Source organism: Megascapheus bottae, chromosome 16 (assembly GCF_031878675.1).
Source record: "Megascapheus bottae isolate mThoBot1 chromosome 16, mThoBot2.hap1, whole genome shotgun sequence".
NCBI classification, from domain to species: Eukaryota; Metazoa; Chordata; class Mammalia; order Rodentia; family Geomyidae; genus Megascapheus; species Megascapheus bottae.
Genome location: NC_143524.1, coordinates 52,754,880 through 52,776,876, shown reverse-complemented (window position 1 = coordinate 52,776,876; position 21,997 = coordinate 52,754,880). Strand labels below are relative to the sequence as shown.

The following is a 21,997-nucleotide window of genomic DNA, read 5'->3' as shown; positions in this document are numbered from 1 at the left end:
ATTCTTATCTCCAAATAACCAGAAAAAATGCTAGACTGGAGGCATGACTCAGATGATAGAGTGCCAGGCCAGCTATGAGCAAAAGAGTAAGGCTCTGAGGTGGAGGCTTGGCGGTAGTATAAAAGAAATTAAATAAAAGAAACAATAAACCACAAATCACATACAATATTCTAGTAATCAGGTTTAACTTAAACTACTTATTAGGTCACACTCTGTTAAGACAATTTTCATACATAATCTCAGCTGACCTCAAAGATATTATGATGTAAGATTGTGTTACTTTTCCATCCAGGAAGTTAAGAAGAAGCCACAGACCTGTATCCTGGGGTTGAGCCAGGCTCTCTTTCTAGAACTTGCATGCTCAGCCACTACTCTGAAACTGAGGTTTGGGAGAGTTATTTTAGTTCAGTGAGCTCAGGAGTGGACAAATGGTAGAGATATTTGGAGATGCTAAATAACTGTTCATATTTTCCTTCTTTCTACTGACAGAAGTAGCTATCTGATAAATTCACTCTTGGAAACTGCTCTTTTATTAAAACAAACAAAATGGCTGAAGTGCACATCTTGAGATATGGACCAAGTAACCCTAGCAATTCAGAAAAATGAGATCCAGAGAATTGCAATTCAAGGCCTGAATGGGTTAAAAGGTCCCCGAGACTCCAGCTCTAAAACAATCAGCAAAGAGCTGTGTTGGAGGCATGTCTCAGGTGACAGAGCACAAACTGTGAGCAAGCATGTCAACCAAAAATAAGGCCCTGAGTTCAAATCCCAGTATTGACAGATCATTCGAAATTATCAGGACCTGTCGGGGTTTCTAGTGCTTGGTCCTGCCCGACCTGCAGGAGGGATACAACACGCCCCACCAGGACGAACCAAGAAAGGAGAGGACCGACTGACTTCCCGCACCAAGGCCCTCCCTCACCGGAGGATAATCAGACACGTCAGGGAGACCTGTCAAGGCAGGAGCTTGTTTACTGCGGAAGTACATTCAGCTAATATAGGGTGCAGGAGCCTATCAGCACAAAGGTGGGCAGGGCAGGGGAGGCCTACTTGTTTATTCTCACTATAGGTAAAGAAGGGGAATCATGTGCTGTCCGAGAGGGCAAAAGTGTTGGGGCCTATCCCAGAGGTGGTCTTACTTTACATCACAAACCACAGCCACGCCTTCCGACCAGGCAGCAGGCACCATCTCAGCCTTTTCTACAGCATAGGTTTCCATTTCCCTGATGTGATGTACTCCACAAGGACCTACTGTATATAGTGTCCCATTCAATTCTTTTTGTGTGTGTGTGTGAGTTAGATATTGTTTTCTACTAGTTGATGGAGGCACAAAAATACTCCACCCACAGCGATATAAGTACCTTCCCAATAGCAAATGGCATAGGAAAATCAAATTTGCATTTCCAAAGAAAAAGCAGCAATTGGTGCATATTTTTTTTGTTCTGTTGGATTGCATCCTGGAGTTAGAAAGCATTTTTGGTTTGAGACATGGTTTTGCAATATATTTAGTGCTCTGAAGACTCTGCTTGTGGAAAATATAATCAAAATACCTTCCTGATCCAACTCCTGAGCAGATTGAGACTTACAAAATGCTTTGAAAAAGTGTCAAAAGGGATATGAATGTTTGCCATCTTGTACAAAATCATTTTACAATGCTATCCCCACTATTTCTCCAGCCCCCTGGACTGCCATTCCATTCTGACTTGCTCAGAGAGCCCAAGGTGTGTTTGATTCTCCCTTTAGCTCTCTTGGACAAGATTGACCTCCCATAGATACAGCTCAGAGTTGTAGGGAAGAATTGTCCCTGCCCACCAAGACTCCACTTTCCAGAAGCTTCTGAGACCAGAAGAAGGGCAGCACTGAGATAGAATAGGTTCTCTCACAATTATTTAAATCATCACTTTTTTGAAAAGAATCTTGAGTCATTAAATATTCATGAAAGCATCCTTCCTGGCAGCTTCTCTACTGTAGGTAATTACAGAGGGTTTAAAATATCTGGCATTGCTTGGAAGCACACAAAGCTCTGTCAGCTGCAAGCAGAGGGCTGATTTGTAATTTAATTAACATCCTGGCTTGTCCTGTTCTTTGTGGCAAAAAAAGCAGGAAAGTATTTCCTTGCATTTATGAATTCTGTTTGAATAAGAATGCGAATGAAGCACCCAGAGGGATTGATCATCTGTTTCTTCAGTCTTAGTACTTTATCTCCTGCTCCAAACACAGGTGAAATTCCCTTCTTCAAGTGTTGTGTTGGCCAATTGCTTGGCTGATTGTAGGTCATTTTTTAAGGTGATATTATTAGATATCTGTGTGCAGTTAGTGAATTATTTATTTTGTTTTATTTGTGCCAGTCCTGGGGCTTGAACTCAGGGTCTGAAGGCTGTCTTTGAGACTTTTGGCTCAAGGTTAGCACTCTACCTTATCTGTCTGTTTCACAGATTTTCAGGCTTGGGATGGCTTTGAACCACAATCTTCAGGTCCCAGCCTCTTGAGTAACTAGGATTACATACTTGAGCTACTGGTGCTTGGGTGTTTTCCTCTTTTTATAGGCCAAGTTTTCCTTCCTAAAAGGGTAGTAGGAAATTGGAGAAAATGCAACAGGTGCATGAAGGGAAACCGATGTCCCTGGTAGCCGCTTGTAGGCCAGAGCCTGTGAGAATTTACTAGAAAATAGCCAGTTGGTTGCATATTGCCAAAATTCTAAGTGACAATGCTAAAGATAAACATCAAAGTGTCCAAACAAAATATAGTTTTCCAGTGCTGACAGCAGAACTAAAATGATAGAGTGCTTGCCTTGCAAGTGTAAGGCCCTGAGTTCAATCCTTTCTGTACTTCCTGTGTGTGTGTGTGTGTGTCTATGTGTGTGTGTGTGTTCCTCAATATAAGATATAAGAAGATCTGTGTCTGGCAAGGACTTGATCAGAGCAATTATGGAACCTAAACTTGTACAGTTTGGAGAGGAAGCAAGAATCCCTAATTTCATGTAGTTCCTTTCTTGAGGCTGTTTTCATTAACATCTCAATTTTCTCCATATTTGGAGCTGCATTCACATATTTCATGAGAATATTACTTTTCCTTTCAAACTTGGTGATAATTTCATTTTTTTTACTGACTCCATAACGTCTCCCAAAACGTCTTCCTTTTTGCCAAAGCACAATTTATGCCCTCAGTGTCAGAATTTGAACTCAGTACCACATGTTCTTGCTGGATTTGAATGCTTAGCTAGGGCTCCAGCACTTCAGTGACTCCACCAACCTGGCTTTTTGATTTTGGCAATGGAACTTATGGATTTTTCTTTTGGGGGGGGGTGGGATTAGGGAGCACTCCAGCCTACCCTCAAACTGTGATCCTCCAAATCTGTTTATCCTCACTAACTAGGATGATAAGAAGGAGCCACTGGCACCCAGTCTCAAGTACAAGAAGAGTTTTGTCTAGTAGCAACGTTTAGTCAACCTGGCCCATTGTACACACAATTATGCATCTCACACCAAGAGGGACTCACACTAAAGAAGGAGAGGTAGACTTGGCACAGAGAAAGCTTTTTGTCAATGGGAGTTAACAGATGCGGCAGAATGAATAAGTTTTCAGTATTTCTTAAATGTCAGGAATTGTGTAAGGCGCTGGGATTATTCATAACTTTTGTTGGTGCATCATAGTTTTGCTACATGTCATAAGTAGGCTGGCTTCTTTGACATTCTAAAACAAATATTCATAGCTAGAATCCCCTAATTGTTAGACATTAGAATATTATTGACTATTCATGTGTGCAAACCACATTAGCATTCGTTCGCTTTCCATTCATTCCTGTGGCTCTGGACGCCTCTGTCTACCTCTCCTCTCTCTCCCCACCCCTTCTTTCTCATTAGTGCAGTTTCAATGTGTGCTACAAGGGGGCAGCAGAGAGCTATCCATGCAGCAGCTGAAAAATAAGCTCAGATTTTAGTGATGGGAACCTGAAAGATTTTCAATATTTGGATCAATTATAATTCACTGGATCAGCTCAGCATCATCTTCTAACCCAATGGAGGACCCACAGGGATGGATCAGGCCTGCACGGGCCCCTGTTTTTGAATTCAGGTGACTCCTTCGCATGGTTCTGACTCACACAGGCATTGGCAAAATGTACCAAGCAGGCATATCTGTGTGGGCTTTCAGTAGTAAAAGAGCATGCGTATGATGGTGTGCTGGCTCTGCCAGGTAGGGCTTTTCAATAAGGTGGACCATATTTTTGCTCTGCTCATTTTAGGATTGTATTACATTTATATTGAGCTGGGAACCAGTGGCTCGTGCCTGTAATCCTAGCTATTCAGGAACCTGAGATTTAAAGACTGTGGTTCAAAGTCACTTTCCCAGCCAGGAAAATCTGTGGAACTCTAATCTCCAATTAAGAACTGGGCATAAAATAGGTGGGAGGGGGCTGTGGTGCAAGCAATAGAGTGCTAGCCTTAAGAGAAATAAAAAGTAGGGGGAAGGGCTGCGAATTTGGCCTAGTAGTAGAGTGCTTGCCTAGCATGCACGAAGACCTGGGTTCGATTCCTCGGTGCCACATACATAGAAAAAACTGGAAGTGATTCTGTGGCTCAAGTGGTAGAGTTCTAGCCTTGAGAAAGCCCAAGAACAGTGCTCATGCCCTGAGTTCAAGCCAGGACTGGGGAAAAAAGAGAAAAAAGTTCAGGCCCTGAGTGCAAGCTCCAGGACACACACACACACACACACACACACGCACACACACACACACACACTCTACAAAATAATTCACACTGCTTGGTCCCCTGTCATGTAGGATGTAGGTACTGGAGATTCAGAAATGTGGCAGCCATGGGTAAGAGGACAGGCCAGAACACTGTAAAGTTGTCTTACAGGACACATAGGAACATATGAGAGGGCTATCTTTTATGTCTGATTATTGGAAACCTGAAAGGGCTTGTCTGTGGTGTCTAGGAAGGAGAGGGTGGTTACATCTAAGGAAGAGGAAGGGATTCCTATAGTTAGACACAAAATGAACTAAGACATGGAACTACAGAGAGAGTTTCCTACCTTACATACTTTCCCTGCATCTCCTGGCTTTACAGCTGGAAGAACAAGTATCTGTTAACAATACTTCCAAGTCCCCTCTGGTGGACTAGTCTGAGGAGAAAAGGAGAAGGTACAGGCTTCAAAGCAGGGACTGTTCTCTGAGTATTGTCCCTTTCCATGCAGAACAGAATGACATTTGCACTTGCTTGATGAACTCCCCCCTCAAAATGAGCGGTGACTCAGTTTCTCAGGATGTAACATTGGCAGATTGTTTCTTTTACATTGATTTTTGATGATTTCCTCAAAGTGCTCTTTTCTGGAGCCAAAAACGTTGGAGTCAAATCCATCCTAAAATATCATTTAAATGGTCGACCTTTTGTCATACCAATAAGTATTTGAAAGCTGACTAGCCATGTGTCAGGTTGGTATCTACCTCAATCTAGACAGGATAATAGCAACTCTTTCTCTCATGATGATGATATATACATTTAGTATGGTCCTTGATGCAGTGGGAAGCACAGCATGTGTGAAGAAATTTATCAGTGCACCAGTCCCATGGTACATTGCAGGGCAGGCATAGGAAAAGAAGTCTGAGAGGCAGTTGGGTTAGTCAAGCTGTGACCAGCTGAAAACTGATGGGCTCCCTAATGTGGACAGGGAAATGGAGATGCTGGTGGGATCTGAGAAGCCAAGGGGAACTACACTTAAGAATCATTTAGCAAAGAATCCAGGAAGACTATGTGACTTATGAAATTGGCAGATGATAGGGGGTGAAAGAGAAAGTAGTATCTAATGGTCTTCTACTTGTCTTGTTCAGATAACTACATAGAGAGTATAGTTTCTGTGAAAGTCACTAATAATGGAGTGTCATGAGGGTATAGATGGGTTCTAACCACATACCAGGGCATCTGCATTATTTCACTCCTAATGAACACATAAATGATCACGAATAAATGCAAAGTGTTGATCCCTATTTCTGAGGCAGAGTGAATTCTGGAAGTGTATGTAAAGTTTCCAGAAGTTCTCTGGCCTAAATTTATTTGCATTCTCAGTGATGTTACTGTCAAGTCAATGATCAGACTTGGGTTTCATCTTCTTCTGGAGACCGAAAGGGGCTGATGATGGAAAGAGGATGCGGATTCGGAAAATCTACACAGTCCCAGATCTGGCATCTTATAGTAAGAGCTTGGACACATACTTTAACTGCTCTGACAGTCATTTTTGCCACCATTACAAAGGAATATCACAGCTAGACTGGTAGTAATGGAAGTACAATATAGGAGTCCTTTATGCACTGCAATGGTGACATTGATAAATATGTTTTGCTTGTGAGATTAACATTCCATTAGACATTACATAAAGACTCCATGAGAAATATAAGTACTGACAAATAATCCACTTCTAAGAGTGAACACCAAATTAAATTACAAATCCTGGGTAGTCTTGTTACTGTCACTGAAAGCTGACGTCCACTAAAGTCCATTTTTCATCCCAAAGAGGAGTGCATAGCTCTGTGTAAAGACATGCATCTGATGACCTGTTGGGGTTGACTAACAGGGCTCTAAAAAAATATTAGACGTGACAATTAAAGCTGAGATGGTGCTGTGATGATATGTTGGTAACTAAAGCAAGCTAGCCTCTTATTAGCTAGCATGCATCTGGCATGCTTTCAATAATAGGGACTCTAAAGGGATGGCTCCAAAAGAAAAGAGAAAGGCCCAGAGACAGATGCCAAGCCTTGGAGGCCCAGCTGAAGGCTGAAGATGGAGACTGACCCTTTGATCTTTTCCCATTCCTCCTTCCCCCAAGACCTGCCTAAAAGGCTCAGATCACAGCCTTTGCCAGGGCTTTCTCCAGTCTTTGTAGTCATGTTGCTGCTTTTCCTCTTAAGGTGGTTAAGAGCAGAGAACAAGAAGAGATAAGAAAAACACAAATGTCTCTGTCTCAACAGGGATTGTCTGAATAGAGCCAGATGATTTGGTGTGATTTTTGAAGTTCTATAAAAGGTAGTTGCATTCTTAAAAATGGGGATCTTTTGTCCTGCCATGCAGTGAGCCAAAATCAACATTCGTCATATGAAATAAAAGACGTGCAAATTGTCTTCCCTTTCACGTTATGGCTATTATTTTGCTCACTTTGGGGGAAAACTTAAGTTTTGTTTAACATATGCTAGACAATTATGGTTAACCTCCACTATGACTTAAGCAGTTTTTTTTTCTTTTTATTTCCTCTCTCTTTCATCTAGTACTGGTCCTTGAAATCAGGGCCTTGACTGCTTGCTTTGTCTTTCTAGCTTAAGGCTGATGCTCTGCCACTTGAGACACATCTTTACTTCAGCATTTTTTGCTGGTTAGTTAGAAATAAGAGTCACAGACTTTCTTATTCAAGCTGTATTTAAACTGTGACACTCAGATCTCAGGTTCTTGAGTCACTAGGATTACCGACATGAGCTCTAGACTTAAGTAAACTGCCTTTGTCTCATTTATTATCCTATTCCTGTAGCTCATAAAAATAAGAGTATATCGTCAGGCCAAACGAGCTCAGCAGCAGTGGTTAATATTGATCAAGTTTTGTATCTACTTACCCTGGCTTATGGTGATCACCAACTGTCTATGGCGAAGTTAGTTGAAGTTAACCAATAGACACACCATGTAACCTGGTAAGGAGGTGAGAATGTAAAGTTCAGACTTGAACCCTTTTCCTCTGTCTTCTTCTCTCCTAGAAGTATCGCTATCAAGATGAGGATGCTGCCCATGATCATTCCTTACCTCGGCTAACTCATGAAGTAAGAGGGCCAGAACTCGTGCACGTATCGGAAAAGAACCTGTCTCAAATAGAAAATGTCCACGGATACGTCTTGCAGTCACACATTTCTCCTTTGAAGGTCAGTGAGCTTGCTCTTCAAACTTCATGGCTTGGTGATGGCTGCTGGTGTACTTTGCTGGTTGTTTGTCTCCACGGATGTGGTTCTTTAAAAATGTAAGAGAGGCAGGCCACTGCTTGCCAAAGGATCTCTCTGTGACTTGGAAGCCAACCTAGTATTTCTGGGACATATTTTTATTGCAGTTGTCTGAATGTCTGGAAACTCCTTTTTGTTGTTGGGAATGGCGAAGGGAAGAGCCAAAACTGAAAATTTGAGAGGAAAGCTAGTCATTTACTTACTGAAAAAAAAAAACCAAAAACCCAAAGCTCGAGTACACCACTGTGTGGTTCAAATGCTGTCAATCCTTCTATGTTCCTGGTCCCAGAAGAAGCAAAGGGAACAAATTTCTCATGCTCATACTTAGTGGTTGTCTTGCTATCTAAACTTAATAGGAAAGGGTGTGTGTTGACTCCTTAATACCAATTTTATCTGAGGGGAAATTGCTTCCAGATTTCTTCTATTGGGCAATTCACATGTTTCCTTATACTTCCTACATATTTTTGACAAGAAGGGAAAATTAAATGAGAATAAAATTTTTCTGTGTCCTCTGGTTGCCTTTCTCTTGACTTGGCTTGTGCTGTTGGATTTGTGCTCCAGATTAAAACTTGTATGTACTAATTAAATTATTAAAAAGATAAGGAGAAATAGAGATAAGGCTGTAATTTAAGAGAATTGAAATGACAAAAGAAAGTCCTGACATTTAATGTCGTTACTGTTGGTAAAGAAAATTTTCTTTCATTATCTAGAACACTTATTTCCTCAACATTTCCATGTAACTGTGCCACAGTAAAATACCTACACATACCAAACTTTCTCTAAGCCTTTCTGAGATCATTGCATGGCGGCCAATAAAAGAAGAAAATTTAAATTGTGTTTAATATAGGTCTAAGTTTTGGTACAGTTTTGGAGTCCCATGCTCTATTGTTGTTAGCTGGTTTCTGCTAATTTTGGTACATTTTAAATACTCTGAAATTCTAAGAATCTATCAGTTAACATTACTATCAGTTGTTTGTACTCACTATCAATAAATTAAAATGTTGACAAATTTTACATCCTAGTAAATAAGACATGATTTCTAAAATATGTATATGTATATTTTTTTCCAGTCCTGGGCTTGAGCTCAGGGCCTGAGCACTGTCCTTGGACTTTCTCAATGCTAGAGCTCTACCACTTGAGCCTCAGCACCACTTCTGGCTTTTTTCTATGTATGTGGTACTGAGGAATCGAACCCGGGTCTTCATGCATGCTAGGCAAGCACTTTAACCATTAGGCCAAACTCCCGGCCCAATATGTATATTTTTTACTTCTGGGACTCCTTGTGCATTTTTCTAGAGGTTCTGCGAAAATGATTTGTTGTTGATAGAAATAAATATCTTCAATGTGGAGGAGAAAAGACAGAGTTGAAACATATAGAATATACCTTTCTGCTTCAAGAAAAAATGACAGAGCTGTGATGTAGATGCTCACTAGCCTATCTGACAAAACTGTACTTTTGATATGATCATAAAACCATCCTTAGTTACAAGGTTAACCCACTTGGGGATAGAATACTTCTTGTCTTCAGAAAATCATCCAGGTCCAATGAGGACTGGGTGATAAGGGAACAAAATTGACTATAAAACAATGATTTTGTTCATATTAGATGACAATTTTCCTCCTGCAGGGATCTATTGCAAACACTGATTCCTTCTCTGTGCTCACTATGCTAAATTGACCAGGGGTAGAGCTGGGATTTGGGACTGCTTGTAATGAGCACTTATATTTCAATTTTATTCTAACTGGTGGAAAGGCTCCTTCTCCCTCTCAGTAACCCCTAGGGAACCTCCCTTCTTTTCTTTCTCTCCATTTCAGCTCCCAAAGAGGCTTTATGCTGCACAGGATAATCAATAGAGATCTAAGATTGCTTACAATCAAACTGATGATGAGAAGGAGGAGGAGGGAGAGGGGGAGGAAGAGGAGAAGGAGGAGGACAGCATTAAGGATTTTTTATTGTGTATATTAAATATTCAGCATATGCATACAATGATCTAAATACAAAATTGGGATATTATATCTTCATATTTTAGGCTATTCAAAGCTTCATTTGAAAAAAATGTTTATTAATTAGAGAGTTGGGGGTTTGCATTTTCTGAAGATCATATATATGTGGTTTTTCTTACTTCCTTTTATTCTATGCCTTCCATGAACCTCAGAGTTGCTTATCTTCAACTTCAGTGGTTTTCCTTAGCTTAAGTTTTCTGTTATACTTATCCCCCGCTTTTTTTGCCAGTCCTGAGGCTTGAACTCAGGGCCTGAGCATTGTCCTTGAGCTTTTTTCTTTCCCAAAGCTATCAGTCTGCCACTTGAGCCATAGCACCACTTCCAGTTTTTCTGTGTAGGTGGTACTGAGGAATTGAACCCGGGTTTTGTGCATGCAAGGCAAGCACTCTATCACTAGGTCAAACTCCTGGCCCCCTTATTTCTCTTTTAACATATCTCTTCTGTTATATTTTTTTTATTTCTTTCTTTTTGCCAATTCTGGGGCTTGACCTCTTGGCCTGAACACTTTCCTTTGGCTCTTTTTGCTCAAGGCTAGCACTCTACCACTTGAGCCACAGCACCACTTCCGGCCTTTTCTGTGATTAATTGGAAAAGAATCCCACAGACTTTCTCCTGCTCAGGCTGTCTTTGACTGTGATCCTCAGATCTCAGCCTGTGAGTAGCTAGGATTACAGGCATGAGCCACCAGTGACTGGTTACACTGTTTTTCTTTTTTGAAGATGTGATTGCCAGCATTATTGTAGTGGTATTGTTCTTATTTAAGATACTGTTTTGAAAAGTAGACATGTATGAATGAGATCCCCTAATGTTTCACTAAGGTGGAAATAGATTTCTAGCCCTCTCTGGAGCCACCATTCCCACTGTGGCCCCAGGTATTCTAAGGGAAGAAGAAATGGAAGTTCATTTGGGGATCCTGCACCAGGGCCAGGAGGTAGCTATTTTGAGACCAGTGCTTTCTCCTCATGACCCTCTTAGAGGTATTATTTTTACCAAATAAGATGTGATTTTAGATCTTCTTAGTGAAGTGACTCTGTGTACCTTTCTATCAGCAATCAGGATAGAGATAAATTTTTCCCAGGAGGGGAAGAGGCTCTGTTTTTATAAGATTTGCCCATTTTCTAATATAAATACATCCCTTATGGCTAAATTCAGGCTGTTGACTTCAAGCGACCAGAACAACTTGGAAACTGAGGCACAAGAAGTTTTAATAGCTAATATAAGCTAGCTCCTGCCAGCAATGCAGCACCGAATTCAAAGGTACATATTTTAATAGCAATGAGACACATTTCTTAATCAAGTTAAGGGTTATTGTATTATTACAGTTCAAGTGTTTGTATAGCTGGCCTTGATTAGATGCTAGTATTTTATTATTAGAATCAGGTAAATGCAAAGTAAATTCAAACTCTCAATTAAGAATGTCATTTTTCAACCCTCTTGCTTCCTTTGATCTGTCTAGAGTTAAGTCAAGTATTAAAAGGGAGAAGAATGAGACGGAAAACAGATAAACAGATAATGTCCCCAGAATCCTACTATGTGGCTCTCAGGTGATAATTGGGAATTTACAAATGGCATGCTTAAATACAGTGTAAGATTGGTGGGTAGCAGCTTACCTGTGGAACTGAGAAAACGCTGATAGTTAGCTGAGCAATCTCATTATTGCAGGTTTGATATCCTTTCTTCCATCTTCCTGTATTATTTGAAGCCTCCATTCTCAGACTCATCTGTCTTTGGTGCCCACCAACTGCCTATGTGATAAATGGGCTGACTTAGCCTGTTTTCATTAGCAGGCCCCAGCTAGTGTGAAGTATGAGTTTGGAAGGAGAAATGCAATTTAGTAGTGAATTCAAGGCATTTTGTTTTCCTTGCCACAAGATGGGGATGCTTTCTCTTCAGGTGCTGACTATTATCTTCTAAAAAATATTGGTCTGTAGTAAAGCATGAGAATTTTTGTTTGCAGTTTTGGTCTGTCTAGTAAGGATCAGTGCCTACTATGTGTGTTAGATTATGGACAGGCATGAATTTAAATATTCGTGTTACTCTCTTGAGGAATTGAAGTTGTGAAGTTAAATTGTATACTCATCATTCATGATGTGCCAGGAATTCCAAGTGTGTGTGTGTGTGTGTGTGTGTGTGTGTGTGTGTGTGTGTGTGTGTGTCTGTGTGTATGTGTGTGTCTGTGTGTCTGTGTGTCTGTGTGTCTGTGTGTCAGTGTATGTTGGTACTGGAGCTTAAACTGAAGGCCTGCGCACTGCCCCTTGGCTTCTTAAGACAAAAGCTCTACCACTTGATCCACAGCTCCACTTCCACTTTGGTGATCATTCATTAGAGATCAGAGTCTCACAGACATTCCTGCCTGGGCTAGCTTCAAACTACAATCCTTAGATCTCAATTTCCTAAGTATCTAGGATTACAGGTGTGAGCCACCAGTGCCCTGCTTACAAATTGCTGTCTTAAACCCTGTAAGACCACAGATACCCAACGGAGTACTGTGTTCAGGGAAATTTTATAAAGAAAAGGAATGAAAGAGAATAAAAGGAGAAAGGGAGATGGTGAGGTAGACGAAAACATGTAGAAAGAGAAAGAACAGTTATCTTCCTCTCCTTTACTTCATAATGATTGATAGAGAATTTCATCCATTCTAAGCTTCATAATTTAACACAGATAAACATATCTGAAATTTTGATGTGTGCAAAAATTTATGGTACCTGATTATTAAAACTAGCAGTATTTCCTAGGGTAGAGATGTTTTAAATATCTTACCTTAAAACCATCACTGTCGAGTAAAATTAAAGTGACATTTTATAAATTGGTGTAAATTTCTCTAACCAGATAAATCTGATTACCTGTTTCCTAATTTTAACTAAAATTAGAATAAACAGTTCTGAAAAGAGTTTTGGAATGTGAAAGAAAGGATGAGGTAGATATCTATGCCTTTGTTGAGAGAAGTAGGGATAAAAGTATTGCCATGTTTCTCCCTCCTTCTCCCTCCCCTCTTTCTTCCCCCCCCCCACACTGGAAAGTATCTATTAGCTAGCAGAACCATAAACTCTCTTCCTCCACAAAGCCTTTCCCAACTCCATATGAATCACAGCATTCTATAGCACATGCATTTACTTGCATGATTAGCATTTTGAAATATACTTTATTCTATTGATCAAAATGGGCTTTGCTGAGCCATGTGATATGCTTAACTCTCCATTAGCCATTTTTCTTTCTCTGAGTCAATGTGGAAGCTCCAAGGAATTGAACCACATCTTATTTTTAGTTGAGATTTGTTTTCCATTTTTACCTTTTTCTTGGTATTTGCAATGATGCTGAGACTAGTATTTCTCAGAGTATATATTTGGTGATTTTTGTAATATTTAAAATAACTCATTGTGGGATCTGTTAGAGCCTTTGATATGATAACATACAACTTAATCTCTAATGCAGGGATATGGTTAGTGCAAACTATTTTGCAAGTACATTTGATCATGGAATCCTTTCTTTGGAATAAAATTTTGTTTTAGTTGGGGAGATATTCTTTGGGGGAAACTATGTTAGGCACACAGTAGAAAAGTATGATCCAGCCCTTGAATGAGAAGCAACTTCAAACACTCTACCTAGTAACAATGTGAGCTTACTCAAATTATAATATCAGCAAGGAAATCTATCATACTGAAACAACCAAGTATACACAGAAAGAATATGAATTCACAAATATGAGATGTTTCTATATTTCTGTTGATGGTTGTTATGAGGTATAGCAGGTATTCTTATTATTCCAATGCTCTAAACTGGAAACCTTGACTAGAATATTTTTCTCCACAGTCCTATTGATCTGTGTATTTCCATGCCTTCTTGTTTCTCTTTCTGTGTACAGTTCAAGATTTTATTACTTCCAAGCATCGTGTAGTGGGATTATTGTATAATGCCATGCATTCTAGAGCCAACCCAAGGCAGGTACAAATCCTGACTTGGTAATTTATCTGTGGGTAATCTTGGGAAAGGCATCTAGCACTTCTGAGACTGAGTTAATTCTAATATTAAAATCTCCCACGGGAATTGGTTGACAGATTTATTCATTTGATAAAATCTTTTTGGTCTACTGTATCACTGAGCCTCTATGACTTTCTTTTATGATACAGAAAAAGGAATCCATCTTCACATTGCTCTCATACTGTAATTACATTCCCAAGTTTGGAGTTAGATACTTATGATACACATGTTGTCTATACAATAAAGAAAGTAGCAAAGACCAATTGTATTATCACAGGAAAATTTGTTTAATCGTTTTTTCCTGAATCTAGTTGTATTGGGGTTGAGTGTGATCAGAAAATTTCTAAAGGAATATCTTGAGGTTGTTTTACTTGAAGGCAATAAGAGGTAATGGAGGAGTCTCCTGCAGTTGTGAGACTATAGGAGAGAGTAGAGCTCTGGGATGTATAAGTAGTTGACTAAGACAAAGAAATAAAAAATTGTTAAGGGTGTGGGGTAAGTGTCTAACCTGTTGTAGGCTTGGAGGATGGGATTAAACAGATTATAAAGGGTCTTAAGTAGGGATGGCTCTTTATGAAGAATGACAACAGAATTAGAAATAAAGAGTGAATTTACCATAGCAAAGATATGGAACCAACCCAGATGTCCCTCAGTTGATGAGTGGATCAATAAGATGTGGTATTTATACACAATGGAATTCTATGCTGCTGTCAGAAAGAATGACATCGCCCCATTTGTTAGGAAATGGAAAGACTTAGAAAAAAATCATATTAAGTGAAGTAAGCCAGACTCAAAGGAACATAGACCCAATAGTCTCCCTCATTTATCATAATCAGTAGAAATCTTGGGCTCTCCTAGCAGAGATTTACAATAGAACAAAATCTAGAGACATTAGGCCAAATAGTATGACACTAAATGTAAGGACCTCCAGGAGAAGGAAACAAAAGCCATATAATGAGTGACTATTGTTCTTAATGTACTATGTTATCTCTCATCTCTTTTGACATCCCTTGGTTATCTCATATTGTTACAATATTTCACCTTATTATCTGCTATATTTTATATGTGCTTAATTGGTTATTTGAAGTTGAATAGGGAAGTGGAGAAATCAAGATAAGCGGGGGGAGGATGGGAGGGAAATGGGGACCATGTCATAAGAAAGGGTATCAATGTTTGTGAAGTTATGTACCTGGTGAATATAATGTAACCCTTCTATTAATCACAATAAAAAATAAAAAAGTTTAAAAAAAGAAAATGGATAAGAGTGGGACTTGGCTCCAAGGTCGGGTGGTAGCTTTTAGCTGTAGAGCTGAGGGACAGCACCCAGGCCAAGTTCAAGCCCCATGAACCCCCCCCCCCAAAAAAAAAGCCTGGATAGAAATAGAGAGTGAAAGCCTGATTTACAAATTAGAAAGCCATTCATGTTGTGGGGCTCAGTGGAAGGAAAATAGGAAAGGAATGGTATTAGAATCAAAGGCATCACATAAAATGCAAAAGGTAAGACTTGGACTAAGATAAAGATAGGGTATTAGGGATAGAGGAAGGTGTTGATTAGAAAGCTTAGAACCAGGGCTTTAATACCTCTAAAATATAAAAGAAAAATGAGAAGAAAAAATGTTTACTTGATTGATTGGGCAGAGAAGTTATTACCCAATGAATCACAAATGCCTGCAGAATGGCTGTTGTTAGCTTTTTGCTAACAGTAGATTTTTCTTAGCCGGTGTAAGGCCCTGAGTTTCATCCCAGCACAAAATCAAAAGAAAACACAAAAAGAAAAAAAGAATGCCTATAGACAGAGTAGCAGAAAGCATAGAGAGTAATTCTTTTTAAGTTTGAATAATTCCATTTGAATAACCGGGATTTATCTTATATACATGTAGAAAAGTTCAACCGGCAGTTTCACATAAAAGACAGGAAGTGAGAGAGATCTGATCTAGAAACAGAAGCAAGGGGGTATTCAGGGTGCAGCAGCTTGAGTATGGAAGAGATTGCTCAAGAAAGAGGGAGGAAATACTGAGGATTGCCAGATAGGACCACTTCTACACATTAGGGGCTGGGAACATGGCATAGTGGTAGAGTGCCTGCCTAATATGCATGAAGCCCTGGGTTTGATTCCTCAGTGTCACATAAGCAGAAAATAGTGCTATGGCTCAAGTTGTAGAGTGCTAGCTTTGAGCAAGAGAATCTCAGAGACAGTGCCCAGGCCCTGGACTGGCCAAAAAAAGAGAGAGAAGCCTATTAAGATCATGAAGCAGTGAGTCACTTACCAGAGCAAGCCCTTCCTCCTGCCATGTTTCTAGTTTAGCAGCTGAGTTGTTTACTTCTCTCAGTGGCTGTGTGAACAAAAATATGTAACTTCTCCATGATGCCTCAAGTCATGTTGGCCATATAATAGATGTTTTTATTTGACTTCTTACAAGAAGGCTTTTTAACAAAAGAAAAGCAAGATTTCAGCAAAACAACCCAGTAGTGACACCAGATCCTAATTAGTCACAAGAGGGCTGACTTCTAATTGAACAAGATACTCTGCTTTTGATTTCTAAACATCATTTTTTAGAACACTAGAAAATGACAATGCTGATTCCTGCTGTTTTAGAATATTAGCAATTTTCCAAAATGTAAAAGCTGTTCACTTTTGTCTCTTGCCACTAGATGGTGGAAGTAGCTGAGCTGATGGTTCTGGAAACATCTAGTCTGAGAGAAACTAACAAACAAACTGGGCCTTGTGAGGCTAATTTGAGAAGCTTCTGGCTAATAAAGAAAGGTTTGACAGATTTTCATAGTTGTGATAATACATTTTATTTGGAGCCCAGTATTTGGTAGGAAAGGATGTGTTGGAATAAAAAACTGGCCTTGAAAGAGATCAAGATCTTCATCAATGATCAAGAACCAAAGCTCCTTTTAGTCTTTCTGATTTCAAACACATTTTTCTTCTGTGTATTGCTTTTAAGAGAGCCATCAGGTAACTATCAGACTCTAGGTTAATGCATTTTTGTACTTAGCTGTACTATGTGGTATTTTTCATTATTTTAGGATGCCAACATGAGACCTGTAATAAAATATGTAACGGGGTTGAAAGCTGGGGAGGAGGAGGAACTCCTTGTGTACAACAAATCATAACAGATTAACAGACAAACAAACAAAGAATCAAGGCTCCTTATCAAAACTCCATGTAATGAAGCATTTTTACCTCAATTACCTTTAACTGTGAAGAGTAACAATAGCATATTCCATTTAATGCTGACCATTTGGGCCTGATGTTGGAAAGTGAGAAGAAAATGGCCAGCCTGGGGCATTCTGTAACTTCTCATATTTCAATAATTCTAGAATGAAGCCCGCCTAGTTTTTGAAATATGACTTTGTGGAATGATATCCAAATCACTTGCTTTTCTGATTTTTTTCTAAGAAACATGAAACCTGTTACCACTGTTTGGGATGCTAGAGTTTTGTGTGTCCTAAAGTGTTACATCACTCCTACACTTTTTTTGGTGAGCATGTATTCAATTTTCTCCATAGCACAAACATGTGGAAAATGTTCCAAACTTTCCACAATAGGTTGGTACATGTTGACATGGATTGGGTAAGGGCATTTTTAAATTCCTTCCCATGTAATTAAGGAAAGTAGCCAAACACAGCAGTGAAATGGAGGCCACCTTGAGAATCTTGAGTTTCTATCTTGTGTTTCCATCTTGGCTCTATTACTTTCTAGCTGTGTCAGTTTACAGGTCTATTTCCTTCTCCGGTTTTGGTGATAATAGTGTAGGATTCAGAACGTTGCAGTATGGATTAAGTGAGATAAGGCCTGGAAAATTCTTTAGTAGTGCTTGGACAGAAGGTACTTAGCAAATAGTAATTATTTTACTTTTAAAAATAGAAAAGGTGTATGTAGGCCTAGCAGATCTGAATGTCAGATTACTGAACTCTGAACTCTCAAGTTTATATCCATATTCTTGTTGTCTTTGAGAGAACGGCTTTACACTAGAGATTCCCATCTCAGATAAGCATGTAAGATCTACATAGCAGTTTGACATATGCAAATAAAGACTATTTTTCCAAGATAAAATGAAGTGTAAAAGTATATAGAATGAGCAGGGAACACAGCCAGGTTTTAGATGGTGCAAATAATTTATGATGGCATGAAGAAATGGAATTTCCATCATAGCAACAGAAGCTATTAGAATACACACATGTATGTATATCTATGTATCTATGTATGGATATACACATATTAAAAAAATGAATATATATATGTACTATATATTTTATTTTATTAGTTTTGGGGCTTGAACTCAGGGCCTGGGCACTGTCCTTGAGCTCTTTGGCTCAAGGCTAGGGCTCCATCACTTTGAGCCACGGCTCTACTTTGATTTTAGAGTGGTTAATTGGAGGTAAGAGCCTCAAACGTACTTTTCTTCTAGGCTAACTACAAATCACAACCCTCAGTTCTCAGTCTCCTGGATAGCAAGGATTATAGACCTGTATATATGTTTAATATACATATATACTAACATCTCATATTAGAAATTTACATATTTTATGCAAATTGTATATCCTATTCTGGTACCTGTTATAGCCACAAATTGTATAATATATACATATACTCATACAAATGTTAAGTTAGCTTGGTGGGAAACATTAATTTGGATATATAATTGCTCATATATTCATTTAAAATTTTTATTCCTTTAAAAACTTTTTACTAGTTAGGTATCAGTGGCTCACACTTCCAATTGAAGCTACTCAGGAGGTTGAGATCTGAGGATCACAGTTCTAAACCAACCTAGGCAGACAAAGCTGAAATATTCTTATCTCTGATTTATCAGTGAAATGCCGCAAGTAAAATGGTTGAATGAAGTGGTAGTGCACCAGCTTTGAGAAAGAAGTTGACCAAGAGCTGGAGGCTCTGTATTAAAGCCCTAGTACACACACACACACACACACACACACACACACCCCACACACACACAACTTAAAACTTTTTGTTATTCAAAAAATGTAAATTCTGTCTGGCATGGTGGCTCATGCCTGTAATCCTAGCTACTCAAGAGCCTGCGATCTGAGGATTAAGGTTCCAAGCCAGCTCTGGCACAAAAGGACCTGAAACTCTTCTCTCCCATTAACCTCTAGAAAATGGGAAGTGGGGCTTGGCTCAAGGGTAGGGCAGTAGCCTTGAGCTGACGAGCTCAGGGACAGCACCCATGCTGAGTTCAAGCCCCATGACCCACAAAAAATAAATGTAAATACCAGCATATCATGGCAACACCTTTCTGTTTGGTAAACATTGAGTAAGAAAGATATTTAAGAATGGGTTAGTGGCACATGTCTGTATTCTGTGCCACTACGGAAATTAAAGTCTAAGGCTTCTTAAGTCATAAGAGTGAGACTTCATCTGACAAACAAAAAGCAAAAGGACTAAGGATATGGTTCAAGTGCTAAGAGTAGCAGGCCCTTAGTTCATCCTGCAGTACCACCAATAAATCAGTGAATAAATTAAGTAACATTGAATTCACACATTATACTAAATTTTACAAAATATTTTCACTTTCCCCTGAAAGTGGAATCTGTTTTTCATTCTATGTCTAACAACACATTTGTAATCTCTGCTAATATAGATCAAATGTATTTTTTCAATTTTTTATTGCGATTAATAGAAGGGTTATATTATATTTACCAGATAGAAGGTGCATAACTTCACAAACATTGATACCCTTTCTCATGACATGGTCCCCATTTCCCTGTCACCCTCCCCATGCTTATCTTGATTCCCCCCTTCCCTATCCAATTTCAAATAACCAATTGCATTTTTATAAATTACAAGGGCTGTAGGGCAAGCACTATAATTGTTATTGACAGCAATTATATATATATCAGGATTCTCTTTGGCAGGAAGATTTCTGTTGAATCAACAGACAGTAGTTATTTGTTTGTATTTATTCACCAAAACTTCTAGCTTCCTATGGGGAAGAAATAAGAAACAGCTGCTGAAATCTGAAATATAATTTCTATGATTTTTATCTTTGAATTCTGTTATCTAGGTTTATTTAAAGGCTGTTTTAGAAGACATGATGATACAGTATATACTTCACATACACATGCACACACATACTACAAATAATAGAGCATGTAGCATATAATAATAATATATTAAGGATAGTAAGATGTTATAGTCAATGAATTCCTAATATATACTAGACATTATTCTATATCTTTATATGTACTGTATTAACTTACTAACAACATTTATGAGAGGTTTTTTAATGTATGCTAATAAAAAATTAAAATATATTTTATTGTAATTAATAGAAGGGTTACACTATATTCACCAAATAGAAGGTGCATTACTTCACAAACATTGCTACTCTTTCTCATGTTTTTGTCCCCATTTCCCTCCCCATCCCTTCCCCTCAATGAAAGGACCTCCAGTATATAGAAACAAGAGCCATATAATGTGTGATTGTTGTTCTTTTTTCATAGAATTTTTATTGTAATTTTGGTTACATGATATTTGCCAGAGAGAAGGTGCATTAATTCACATACATTGATACCCTTTCACATGTCTTGGTCCCCATTTCCCTCCCCCCTACCCCCACTCCTCATCTTTTTCCCCCCCTTCCCTATCCAATTTCAAATAACCAAATACAAATATATCCGATATATCAGGTAACAAAGTGAGATACTGTAACAATATGAGCTAACCAAGGGACAGCAAGAGATGAGAGATAACATAGTACCTTAAGGTCAAGAATCATTCATTATATGGCTTATGTTTCTATATCCTAGAAATCCTTTCATTTAGCATCATACTATATGGCCTTATGTATCAAGGTTTTGCTCTATTGCAAATCTCTGCTAGTAGAGCCCACGGTTTCTACTGATTATGACAAATATGGGAAACCATTGAGCCTAAGTTCCTTTGAGGTTTTTTTAAAAAAATATTCAAGAAATAATATACCTACTGCCTGACGAATGTAATTGTAACCCTTCTATATATCACCCAGACAATAAAATGCAATAAATTAAAAAAAATATTTCTGAAGGAGAATAGATAAATGAGAAAATAAATTATATTGTTTTAATAAATAATGAAAGGACCAGATTCAGAAAATGAAATTAAGAAGTAAAATAGAAAATATCAAAAAGGAATTAAGATCTCCTCCCAGGATACCGACTTTTAGATTTGTTACTGGGACTGGAATTCCATGGAGGGATAGTCTAACTCTTCCTTCTTTTTTGACAAGAAAGGAGAAAACTTTAAGCTCTTCAGGGATAGGTAGGAATCAAAAATGAGAAGTTTATCTGAGTAAAGAAAGCCCTAAAATCCTCCTGTTGTCTGTCTTGATGTTTTGAGTAGGCCCAGACACATCTCCACATCTTAGAATAATAAGTATCACCCACCTTATCCACCCAGAACTATTGTCTACTGTTTGAAAGTTGTTAGATGACATGACCAATTATGACCATTCTCCCAGCTCAGCCATTGTAAGTAAAGGTCAAGGTGAGAATCGCCATCTTGAGTCATTAACAATGTCTTCTCCATTTCTTCCTGTGTTACCGCTGTTACACTAAAATAAATCTTTGCTGAAACTTATACCTTGTGAGATTTTCCTACTTGGGAATGGATCTCTAGACTCTTATTTTTCATGACAACTGCAACCTAAGGGAGCCCTTGAACCTTCATGCAGTCATTTTAGGGATGAGAGATATGGACTCCATGTTTCAAAGTTTTCTATGTTCACTTAGGTATATCTTGAGACATCTGACTTTTGAGTCCAGTGAGGGTAATACTAGAGTTCTTATTCTTACAATTCTATTATTCAGCAGCAATGAAATATTGCACTATTTTATGGAAGTAATGGAATTTGAACTTGAGGTTTGATGCTTGCTATCTAGGAAAACACTCTACCAGTCCATATCATAGTTTTAAGACAGAAGGGGCCCACAGAAATAATCAAATCCAGGTTTTTCACATAGTAACTCACCCATTTGCAGATACAAAAATCATTTTATTTGGTAATTTTGGAGTAGAATAAGAAGTGAGTATAG

General features: G+C 38.7%; 1 protein-coding gene across 15 annotated transcripts in view; it reads left to right on the top strand.

Moving 5' to 3' along the window:
• The window catches only part of Dlg2 (discs large MAGUK scaffold protein 2), a 1,918,473-nt gene that overhangs the window by 910,683 nt on the left and 985,793 nt on the right, over positions 1-21,997 (top strand). For all 15 annotated transcript variants that reach the window (XM_090348516.1, XM_090348525.1, XM_090348524.1 and 12 more), the window contains one exon: positions 7,736-7,897. In XM_090348516.1, the coding sequence (XP_090204642.1) occupies positions 7,736-7,897 (162 nt within the window). The remainder of the gene's footprint in view (positions 1-7,735; positions 7,898-21,997) is intronic.